The following is a 12,151-nucleotide window of genomic DNA, read 5'->3' on the forward strand; positions in this document are numbered from 1 at the left end:
TTTGGCGCCTCAAATGTTGACAGTTTTATATAGAGAGATTCTATGCCAGTGTTCATTGACTTTAGGAGGCTGGCAGGAATGGGAACCGAGTCCAAGGGTGGGCAACGGACTTTGAACTCTGCGAAGGCTTTAAAGGCGGATCAGATGAGGAGGCGGCTCTTTTGATCCGCTTCATGCAAAATGCATCCACTACAAAAAGAGAAAAAGCCAACTTGTATTAGAAACACATTGGGAAGGGGGTGTACACTCAGTGAGAGTAATGTAATATTTTTACAGTGTTTTTTAAAGAATCATTTTTCTAGACAACCAGTAAAACCTGTATTTCTGATGGAGAATTCTTCTGATATGATTTAAAACACTTTTTTTCTTTTATACAAAGTTCATTGGCTGAACTTGTTTGGATGAAAACATGACACCAGTCTGTTGTATCGTTTGGGTGGGAGGCTTCTTTACACTGTGTGGGCTTGTTGAAAATGGAATGGACGCACTACAGCTTGCTCTAGTGTAAAGACTCTCCTATCCCCAGCCGGTCCGGCCTGACTGAGAGTTCTGTGCTGTGGTTCTGACAGAATCAGACCCGCTGAGGGCGGCTTTTTAAAGGGGTATGCCGTACTCTGTGTTTATGATACTGTATGGGCCTGTTTACAGACGCAGCATTAAAGAAAAGTGAGAATTTTGTCAAGGCCAAGAGACGAGTAAGAATAGCAGCAGCGCCGCTTCCAACCCCAAAGAAAACGTCTCAGATGGGCTTTTGCAACCTTTTATAGCAATCATCTTATAGGCCTCAATTTCTATTGATTCAGTGTTTGAATATTTCACCCGGAATTTTTTAGTGGGCTTTAATTTCTCGTTGTTGTCGGCATAGAATGGACTCTGCTTCATGTTTGGCGGTTTAGTGTAATGGAGCATGCCGGGCGCCCTCGCAACAGAATACATAATATGCTGTAATGGTGCGTCTTCAACAAATGCTCCACGTCTCCTCGGCGCCTTTTAATGGGCAGCTTGAAAAGGAAGAATTGATTTTTCTTTTTTTTTTGGGCCGGTCTTGTATGTTGCTCTCATAGCATTCAGATGGAGGTTGCGGAGTTCGGATTCCATGCCGGCTCCTCAAAACGTAGCTGATCTTGTTTTATGCCAGTATTAAGGCAAAAAAAACAAACCGAATTTTACCATTAGCTTAATGAATCTACATAGCTAGTACGGATTGGAGTGTTTTGTAATGTTTTCAATGTTTATCTTCATTGGTCCTGAGTAATATCTGTTAAACATCCATTTTTTTTATGAGGAGCCACTTCTGTGAGTTTTGTAGCTGTAGCACAAAGAGGATGAGAATGTGATAAGCTCCTACAGAGGAGGACAATAGTCGGTGTGCTTCTGCCGGAATTCATGAGTGGCGCCGCTCATCTGATTACGAGCCGCTGACAATCTTTCTGCTCGGGCTTGAGCTCGTGCTCGGCGATGACTAATGAGCAATGATATGCTCTCTCTCTTTTCACGTCACGCTCTATTGATTATTGGAATGCTCGCCCATTCTTTGCTTTCATTTGCCGTTCACCTCTTTGTCTTGTCGCATTCATTTCACTAATTTGATATTCCGACTTGTTGGCCCCACCGCACGGCCACCCTCCCGCGACCCGATATCTTTTTCGTCTTTGGTTGTCATGGTAATTGTGTATAAAAAAATTGTTGTCTTTGGTTGATAGTACCGTTTTTTTCCGTGTATAGTGCGCCCCCATGTATAGTACGCACCCCTAAAAATGGCATGCTGATGCTGGAAAAAAGCTTGTACCCATGTATAATACGCACCGAATTTTTATGATTTTTTTTTAAAAAAATTTTAAATTTTTTTTTTTTTTTTTTTTTTCTTTTAAGTCCCAATGATCGTCACACACGCAGGGAGGCAATGGGTCCCATTTTTATAGTCTTTGGTATAGTCTTAACTAGGCTGGATGTAATTTTTTTTGTTGGCGTTGATTTCTCCGACTGCCCGTAAACGCACCACCGCGCTCCGTGCGCATGGAGCGTGTTTGAAGTGAACAGCAGAGAAGAAAGGAACAAGGCAAAGTGTTGTGAAATAAAATATTACCTGTAATACGGATTTAGGTAGAGAACTGAACTCTCGCTCTTTATATAGCTGACGTGTCTTGCTCATCCGTTCTGCGCATCTGTAATGGCGGCCTCCGTATGATATCCGGTTTGCGTGTGTGCGAGAGCGAGAGAGAGCGAGAGAGAGAGCGTGCGAGAGAACGCTCAACCGTAGCGCGCCGCCGACCGCCCAACTGCACCGGGCTGGCCGATTATTGTGACAGAGCCGTCGCTGAAATTTAGAAGATCTTTTTAAAGTCCTGATGTACTTTCTAAAATTTAAGTGGACCTCAGTGCGCACTGCGCAGGGAGCTTAATTGGTGCGGTCGCGCAACCGCAGCGCGCCGGGCGCTCACTGTCGCATTGCTTAAAGAGCGCCTTTGTGTTTTAGGATGAACAGCAGAGACGAAAGGAACAAGGCAAAGTGTTGTGAAATAAAATATTACCTGTAATACGCATTTTGTTATTTGCTGATTGAAACTGCTAATTAAACTGTGAATTGAAACTAATAGGAAGAAAACAACTCTCGCTCTTTATATAGCTGACGTGTCTTGCGCATCCGTTCTGTGCATTTTATTTCACAACACTTTGCCTTTCTTTTCTGCTGTTCACTTCAAACATGCTCCATGCGACCGCAATGCTCTCGTATCAGACGCTTGCTCGATCACCTGCTCGTTTGCTGTCCCGTGCGCGCACGAAGCGCGGTGGTGCGTTTACGGGCAGTCGGAGAAATCAACGCCAACAAAAAAAATTACATCCAGCCTAGTTAAGACCATACCAAAGACTATAAAAATGGGACCCATTGCCTCCCTGCGTGTGTGACGATCATTGGGACTTAAAAAAAAAAAAAAAAAAAAATTAAAAAAAAAAAAATTTTTTTTTTTTTTTTTTGTACCCATGTATAATGCGCACCCCGGATTTTAGGACAATAAATTAGTAAAATTTTGCGCACTATACACGGAAAAAAACGGTATTTAAAAAAAAAGAAAAAAAAATGCTAATGTTGCAGCAATTCCTTTTTTCTTAATTTTCTTAAATGTAGATCTTTTGCCACTTGCCATTTTCCATCCAGATAATGAAATTAGGCGGCAGCGTCCCTTCATCTGCTTGAGCGCCATTTTCGAGACTAAACAGCCCGCTAATTTGCCATCCTTCTGGTTGGTTAGCCTGACGCGCATTTGCATAATTTTCAGTGGGCCGTTTTCCGTCAGACAGCCGGCGAGAGGAAGCAGGAAGCCGCCGGCGGCTTGTTTGATCCCCGTCTCAATATTTGTCTATTGGGTAAAAGGGCTTGATTAATGGGGGGGGGGGGGGAAGCATTCCGCCACCCTGATCGTTCCTCCAGTCAATCCAAATTTTACTGCGAGCCCCTTTGATTGCACCTCACCTTCGGGTTGTGACTCGTGTCGTTGAAGAGACTTTCATCGCCTCCCGCTGACTCCCCCGTCACTTTGTTGGGTGACGTCTGGAGGCTATGCGTCAAAGAGAAAAAAATGAGACACAAAACCTTCCTGGGTTCTCTTTTTCTCCTCTGCACTGGCAGGTGTTCCATTAACCTTGAAGTCTGACGCCGTCTCCAAGTAGCCTCATTACCTCGTACTTGACGAGCTCTTAACTCCGATGTCGGTGTGATTCTTTTTTTTTTTCTCTCTATCTCTCTTCGTTGACACACCAGCCCGAGAGAAGGGGGACAGCATGACCTTCTCCCCCCTACTTTTCGCTTCTGTGCATTAATGAAGAGACGAGGCGTCCGCTGTTAAGTTGGTTTCCTTTTTTCCTTAAGAGCGCTTTTCGGTCTCGCTGATGTTAGTGTTGGGTTCTCAAACATTTAGGGGTGAAACCCTGATCTTGTTATCCTAAGGTCAGTTCAAGAGAACTATCGGGTAGGTTGCTAGTTCTAATCTGCCGCTGGCAGCCAAGGTCAGAAATTGGATCGATAGGGACAGTTCGCTCCCAACATTTCCCTTTGAGATATGGCCATTCTTAAATCTTTTTAAAAGAGAGTCCCCTGTCAAGCCGTGACTCTGATTTGGACGGATACAAGCGCAAAATGTCATCTTTAGAAGTCTTAAAAGGTCACAAGAAGTCTTAGCTGATGTCCCTCTGGCAATTTTCTATGTTGACCAATGATATGACGCTCATCCCCGATGACAGTTTTGGACAGCGACTTTTCTTCTCCTACTTTGGCCCAACACATGCCGGGCATTTGTTCCCCGCTAGAGAAGTCACATCCATATATGATGCGTAAGTCCCAAGCCAGGAGTCTTCATTCCCGACATCATTGCCTCTGTCACTCTTTTTTTTCCGCTTGAATAGATACCAGGTGGTGTGAAAGCGCTCTTCTCTCACACCTACCTGTCTTGTCAGAAATCTCACCAATCCAATTTATTCCACAAATGAAAATTAGTCCCTGATACCAATTTAATACAAAATTGTCCTAATGGGTACTTTGACAAATCTGACGAGGGAATCCTCCCAATTTGAAGGATTCACCATAAAAGAAGGACGGCTAGGGCCCTTTCACTGCACGATTAAATGTAGACTGGCTTAATAATCAGATCAGTCGGAAAGGGGCTCCAGGTTGTCTCCTCGTACGGAATACCAAATACTGCATTTTGTCGAGATTTTAACCGCGCTTCCTCGGGATTTGCTTCACTTCATGCACAGTCATGCCTTCACCGACCATAGGTCAAAGTGCCACCGGGCGATGCCTATTTACTCAGTGTGTGTGTGTGTGTGTGTGTGTGCTCCATTAGCATTGATCTCCCATTCTGCAGGAAAAAGCACAGTAAATGCCAGGCTGTACCGTGGCTTGTTTTATTTATGAACACGTTTCCCGCCGAGACGTTCATTATCTTGCGTGCTTGCAAAGCTCCCTTGTAGCAACCACGGGAGCGTCTTTTTATAACCAATTCCCAAACTGCTTTTCCATAGTGGACCCAGTCGGATTTTTTACCGCGTCTTTACGCACGACCCGGGGGGGCATTGTTGATTGCGCCCGCGGTGCCCGCTTCTCGTAAATGAGCGCTTGTTAAAAAGCCGGCTTAGGAGGAAGCGGCGCCGGACACTTCGTGCGTCACAAGATAACCTTGCTGTCGTTCCGAGGGTGCCAGAATGGCGGCATGGCGTCAAGATGATTAGAGCCGGAGCGAGGCAGATGGATTGGTCGTGCCGTTCGTGGGCGGCTAATTAAGCTTGAATTGAGCAAATTGATCAGCGCGAGGTCACCGGCGTCCTTCGGTCCGCCAACCGCGCTGCTGGCGGGGATGTGGAACTGGGGAAGCGAAACGTGGGATAAGACAATGCTGCGTTTACATTAATTATATGCGACCGTCACACTAAAAGTGTCAGAAAGCTAGCTTCTCTTATGTTCCGAGCCACTTGACAGTCTGGACTGAAATTTAGTGCCCAAGCAGTCACCATGTGTGGGAGAAAACTAGGATGTCCTAAAAGGCTCACCGGTTTTGAGCGTGACATTTCTTCCGTCGTTAACATTCCGAGATCAACTCCAAGTAGTGTTGTAGCAATAAATGGAGGTGTTTAAGAACCGCAGCCACACCATTAAAGCACTCTGCCAAAGGGGCCTGACTGTTTTGTGTCCACTTGTAAAGTTCGGTGGTGGAGGATTAAAGCTCTTAGCTTGTTATTGTAAAGTCGCCACAGACCATTTTTTGGTAACGCAATCAAAACGGTAAAAAGGGAAAATTACCAACACTGTGAGTTACAAATGATTCTAATAAGAAATATTCTACCAGGGTGACCTGGCTCTGAACTGGCCCAAGGGGTTGGCAACCTCTCCAGCGTGGATGGAGGTCAGCTTCTCCGTGACAACAAGCTTTGATTTCCCTCTGTGTCATTTTTTACGTACGTCTCTGCTCCGGGGACACACAAATGGATGCTGTGCGGTCGGGCAAGTGGCGCACGGCGCATACTATAAGTCACTTAGCCGTCGTCACAGGCCACTCGTCCGTTTATCTCCATCCCTGCATCCATTAATCTCCCTTTACTGTAAGCCATCCGGTTAGTGGCTAGCCAAACCCGATGAGACGGCCCATTACTTATTTAGCGCCACTTTAAAAGGGGGGCCAAACACTGTGTGTGTGCGCACGGAGGAGACGCTCTGGGTAACAACATTTGCTGTCCAGTTTTGAAGACGCCGAGATGGAATCAAGTCAATAAAACACGAGGCGCGGCGTGATGGGCGCGTAGTTAAGTGAAGGTCAAGCTGCCGGGTCGGGGCGTAATCTGCTCGCTTGGATGATGGCGGTGGTGCACATTTGAGAGGGGAAAGGACCCCCCCCCCCCGAAGTGCTTCAATATCCTCTAAATTAATGTGACCTGCGGAGGAGGGCAGCGCCCATTTTGTATTGATGTACTGTAATACTATGTTTTTCTCCCCCCCCCCCCCCCCATATCATAGCAGACACTCTGCGACCAGAGAGGAGCTGGTTGTGATGCATTAAGAGTCTATGAGAAAGGACACGAGATAAGGCAGCCAAGCCAGTGTGTGTGTGTGTGTGTGTGTGTGTGTGTGTGTGTGTGTGTGTGTGTGCGTGTGTGCGTGCGTGTGAGTGTGTGCGCACAAGCAATGACACTGTATCACTATGATTCCTGTAGTTTACTTTATTGCACAATACTTATTGTGACCTTTTTTAATCTTGAACTTGACAAATATTCACTATATAAAAAACTGATCCTAAAACCTAAAATGAAAAAGAAAAAAAAGAAATTTATTAGACCCACACAAAAAAAATCTCAAAAAGCCATTTTGGTTTGAAGCAGCCATTTTCAGCAGATCACTTCATTCAAACATTCCCTCAAAAAAAACTGAAAGTAGTTAGATTTTTCTCTCTGTTGTAAAGTTAAACAAATAGTTAAGGAACATGTTTTGTAAAATTACAAATACAATTAAGTATAAATGATTGGGAAAAACCGATGCTGAAATAGCCCCCCCCAGCTCCCCCACCTCCCGGTCCACGTCTTGTATCACGCACCGTCACTCTGGCAACATATTAAAAAGGCGAGATAGCAGCCGCTCTGTTCTTGCCAGGAAAGTGATTTAGCGCGGTCTTGTGTTGATGAAAGAACATGTGTGGGGATTTTTTTTCTCTCCCCCTACCACTCCTCCATCTCTCCGCGCTCGCTTCTCATTTGGCCTCCTCTTCCTCATCTTCTTCTCCTACTTTATCTCACATCGGCTCTCTGATGTCGTCCGGCAGTGTTCGCCGCTCCCTTTCTTCATCTTCGCGTGGATGATTCTCTTTGTTAGTGGAGGGGAGACGAAGAACAAGGGCGCAAAGGGTTTTTTTGGATTATGATTTGGGTTTACGTCGGGGTTAGGTTTGTTCAAGGTGACGCTATAGGCTGGGCTCGTATCATTATTTTAGAAGCAATAGGAAATGCATAAATTCTTTCAGATTTTTGACAGACCATGCAGACGGACACATACTGTCTTAATCCAGAGCCCGCAGAGGCAATTGGCAGATTATTGGACGGCAGGAGAAAGTTAAACAAGAGTGTGAAAGAAAGAATGTCGAGAAAGTTAATCCCTGTTAATTAATCCCGTCAACCGTGGCTCACCATTGTTCACGCCAACAATCGGACCACTGGGTGGGTTTAAAGACAATCACTCTGTACCTTGCTCGAGCACGAAAATCATGTTTTCGGCTAATCTGCTCCGTCGACTTCAGGAGTTGGGTTTTTTAGGTTTGGCTCACGTCCTTTTGCCAAGCGTCGGGCTGCTAAATCATTTGTAAGCAATGACAAATTAGCGTCGGAGGCCGCCGCTAATGACAGATTTTAATTATCGGCTAATCCGCTGGTCATTTTGTGATGAAGGGATCAATCATTCCCTCGTTAAAATGTCAGACAATTGTCGGAAATGAGCTCTCGCGCTCTGGGTAACACAGCTGCTTGGCGCAAATGGATGTTTTTCTTTTTTTTTTTTTTTTTTTTTTTTACACTACAGTGGTGGAACTAGATCCCCGTGTTACTTGAATATTTACACTTCAGACACCTTGACTTTTATTTCCTGCACTGAAAAACAATTTGGGCCTGGGTTCCTCAACACTCGTAAATAAAGGGAATGGCAACTTGTAGTACTTTTATGACCAGCATTTTCTGATCAATACTCCTTTTTGGTCATCTGAGGCCCCCCACCCACCCCCCTCCTTCGGCCCAACCATGTGCTGGGGCATTAATCTCCAGAATCCCACTCCAGGCGCTCGCCGTGCGTATCTGAAAGGTCGTGTGTTCATACCGATGTAAAACGTAGACAAAGAAGGCCTTTTAGGGCAAGCTAAGCCCCGGGATGCGAGATAAGTGGTGAAAGCGAGAACCACTCCTGGGATCTTGGCATCTTTGAAGGCAAAGTGACAGAATTTTCACTGATTGAGAGAATGTTGCCTCCACTACAACAAGTCCTTGTTTGGACTTTACAAAAGGAGCAGATGAATGCAGTGTTATGTCACACTAGGGGATTCCTGGTTGCAGAGAGAGATATTTTAAAATGTGACATAATGTTGACACTCCCCTTTATCTTTCCGGAACCAAATTTACAATGTGAACTGTTTAATCGGTACTCGGTGTTTAATCGTCAGTCTCCCTATGATTGCTTTTGAACGCAGACTTTGCTTCGTTTGACCTCGATTAAATTCAACTAAAGGGTCATGAAGGGGATGTCTTTGTTAAGAACGTCCATGTCTGGCTGGTCTCACGCAAACTTTTTAACAAATCACTCTTTTTCAGTATTTGTTGCGCTAGCAAAGCAAATTAGCACTTGCAATCAGAAAACATAGCAAAAATGACATTTGATGATTACTTTAAGAATCAATTGGACGATCATAGCGGCAGGTGCCAGCTACCGTGTACGTTTTGTTGTATGGGCTTTAGCGTAGCATTAGCCACCCTGCCCGTCGATTACCTGGCAGTTCACATGTTTGTGAGTCAAACGCCTCCCAGTTGTCCCGTTAAACTGGAACTATTTAAACCGAGCCATCCTCCGTATCGCCATTAATCACCCAAGCAGAAGCTATTTGGGCTGCAAAACAGCAGCTTGGCCTGCAGGCTTTTTTTTTTCCCCCCGAGCTGTCCTATATTTATTACAGGGCCCACTACTGACTGCCTGTTTTTTTTCAGAGCACTAATGAGCTGTAGCAATCGTAGTGGAAGTACTAATTCTCCGCAAAGCGCCAGGATTAATTGTGCTGACTAATACGAAGACTTAATCCCAGGAACGTTGTGGCAGGTAAACGGGGTTCACGTTTCAGTAAACAACGTGGAGACAGTATCGGAAAATATGTTTTGAGCTGAAATTACGATTTCAGCACGACTTAAACTATCATAGTAAATTTTTATTTTTAGACATTTGCACTTGTTCCTGGACCCTTCTCCGTGAATATTAGTTTGCTTTTTAACAGTCCTGCCTTTCTCAGTCAACAAAACCAATTAGAAGAGGAGCATTCAAAATGGTTCCTATTGCAGGGCATGTTTGCCCTTTTGTTGCTCGTGTGCGTGTGAAGCTTTTGACGTTTCTACTCCTGCACCGCTGCTCGATTTAAATGTCAGGATGAACATTGTGTTGTCCTGGAGGATCTGTCAGCAGATTCACTGTTTTGTTTGCGCCTGCGTGCGTCTCACGGGAGCTGCTCATTTACAGCAATATCTTGTTCCTGCAGAACTTGCAGCAGATCCACTTTCGGCGAGGCTCATTTGTCGCACGTGCGTACGCCTAATGGATGAATTGATCATTAGTGCGGCGAGTGTGTACATGCGTGTGTGTGTGTGAAGCGGCGCTGCCACCGGGTCAATAGAAATAAACCCGATCACAGATTGGAAATGGAGTCTGTCCTCTTTGGGAGTATCGGTAGCAGGCAGATTAGGAATGTGGCGGCAAAAAGCAAACATAGCAAATTTTGCACACACACATAGGTTGGCGTCCTTTCTAGCTCAAACACATACACATTGACACACACACTTTTTTTGCTGCTGAATGCCGTTTACTGTCTGGTAACATCCATCTGTCGCGTACTCCCGCGTGATTTCGGTGTGGCACACGCCCGACGTGTCGCTGGGCAGATGCCATCTTTAACAAGAAGGAGTTATTTATAAAATTGAAATAAAAAAAGAAAATCTGCTAATCACCTCCCGTCAGTGTTTGCACACCTGCATGCGCCGGCGACTTTGTCGTCTGGCTGGAAATAAATGCCAGAAAAAAAAAACATTCAGTAAGAATAATTATGTCTTCATAAACAAACTTTAATTGCTGAGAATGTTGTGAGGTTGCTAAAGTAAAGTTTTTTAATACATCTATGATCGCACAGCTCATTTTAAGGCTACCCGAGTTAGCAATTCGATACATCAGCACCCGCACGACATTTTTAATCCGCGTTACGTTGTCATCCCTTGTTTCAGATTTTCCTCCCATTGCGGTTGATTGGATATGACACAAAATGGCCGAATAGCGATTGGCAGCGCATCCCTAGGGCGCTTGTGATGAATTTAAGTTTTGATCCATTCTGGCAGAACGCACAGGTGTGCCGGGTGTCTGGTTCCCCTCCTCATCTTCTTCCTCCTCCTCCTCTTCCTCGCTCGGTCCATATCTGAGTCACCAGCCAATGTACACCCGCCTACTCACACAGACCTTTTAAAAGCCAACTCATAGTTATGCAGAGAATTTAAGACTCGCTAATTAGGAAGCTCCGATCCATCTGCTCGCCTCAACAATCGCAAGCGTAGCGTGATTTTTGTTTGGGTGACACCCGTCGTGCAGCTGCCACTTGCATGAGATAGTGTGACTTTGTGTGTACATGGTTTTATTCAAATCGACTCCCCACATATATTTATATGTCTATAAACCCCAAGCGTATTTATTTTCTACCAATGTTGCGGAAGATTTGCCCGGTTGCCCTCTTCTCTCCTGGCTGAAGTGTGGAGCTGTGGAGATAAGGGAGAATTTTAGCTGGCACAAACCGCCGTCATTGTTCCGCCGGACGAGCACCGTGTTCCTCTCTACGCCTCGCATATTTTTAGAGGTAATACAACTGTAGCCGCTCAGAAAATTCAAGGTTATTAAAGGAAAGGGGAGGGGAGGGGGAGGCGGGCAGGCAGGCAGGCGGACGGCGTGGAGGGAGGGGGGAAAAAAAGCATTCGAGGGTGACATCTCAATATTTTTTTTTTCAGTTCTGCCAACTGCTTCACACCACTTTTCATTTTTGGGGTAGGAGATTGTCATGCTCAGCATTATAACAGTTGGAATGATTGGAAGTGAATTGCTCAACTACACAGATGCGCTAAATATAAAAATACATATAAAAATTAATGAATAAAATAACAATATAAAAAACAAAAGACACAAATGTGACCTTTGGCTGTGCTTGTCTGGCAGGCCTCCCCTTGCTATTCCCTCTGAGAGGACGAGGAAGTGATGTCACGCCACCACCACCGCTTTGAACGCGACTACCGAGCACCCTGGGAGCGCCGCCTCCACAATGGGGGGGCCAATCATAGCTGTGCCTCTGCCGTCATCAACGGCAACAACCGCCCGGGGCTCCTCCCCCTCCCCGTCATCCCGTCACTGCTCCCGACCCCGACAGCCGTCGTGGTGACGACATCGGCCGGCGAGGTGGCGGTCAAGCGAGGCATTGCGGCAGCCGGCTCTGTGGCCTCGGCGTCGACCAAGGTAAGACTTCCATCACTTCTATGAAGTTTCTACCCGCGGTTTGCTTTCAGTCTTACTTTCCCGTGGAAATGTCTCTCTGCTCGCCCATCGTCATGGTTGGCCTCCGTCTGTCTCCCGGAGCCTGCCATCCGAACCGCTCCCGTCAACGCCTCGGTTCTTGCCAAACCATTTTCCCCTCCCATCCTCATCTCACATTTTCTCAGTCTGCCAAGAGCGAGGTTTGTCCTCAGAGCTACCCCCCCCACCACCCCCACTTTGACTATGCAAATGATCCTCAGTCAGTGACAGTCTGACTTTCCTGTGAAATCAAACAAGCACGAACTACAGTGACCCATAGGGGTCAAAAGGTTTAACATGTGACCAGACTCAATTTTTCCCAACTCCAAA

The 12,151-nt window shown here is 45.7% G+C and overlaps 1 protein-coding gene across 2 annotated transcripts in view; it reads left to right on the plus strand.

Annotated features, from left to right (window-relative positions):
- LOC133146277 (kelch-like protein 29) overlaps positions 1–12,151 on the plus strand; it is a 93,295-nt gene that overhangs the window by 21,124 nt on the left and 60,020 nt on the right. For both annotated transcript variants that reach the window (XM_061269778.1, XM_061269779.1), the window contains one exon: positions 11,471–11,764. In XM_061269778.1, the coding sequence (XP_061125762.1) occupies positions 11,510–11,764 (255 nt within the window). In that variant the 5' untranslated portion in view covers positions 11,471–11,509. The remainder of the gene's footprint in view (positions 1–11,470; positions 11,765–12,151) is intronic.

Source organism: Syngnathus typhle, linkage group LG22, assembly GCF_033458585.1.
Source record: "Syngnathus typhle isolate RoL2023-S1 ecotype Sweden linkage group LG22, RoL_Styp_1.0, whole genome shotgun sequence".
NCBI classification, from domain to species: Eukaryota; Metazoa; Chordata; class Actinopteri; order Syngnathiformes; family Syngnathidae; genus Syngnathus; species Syngnathus typhle.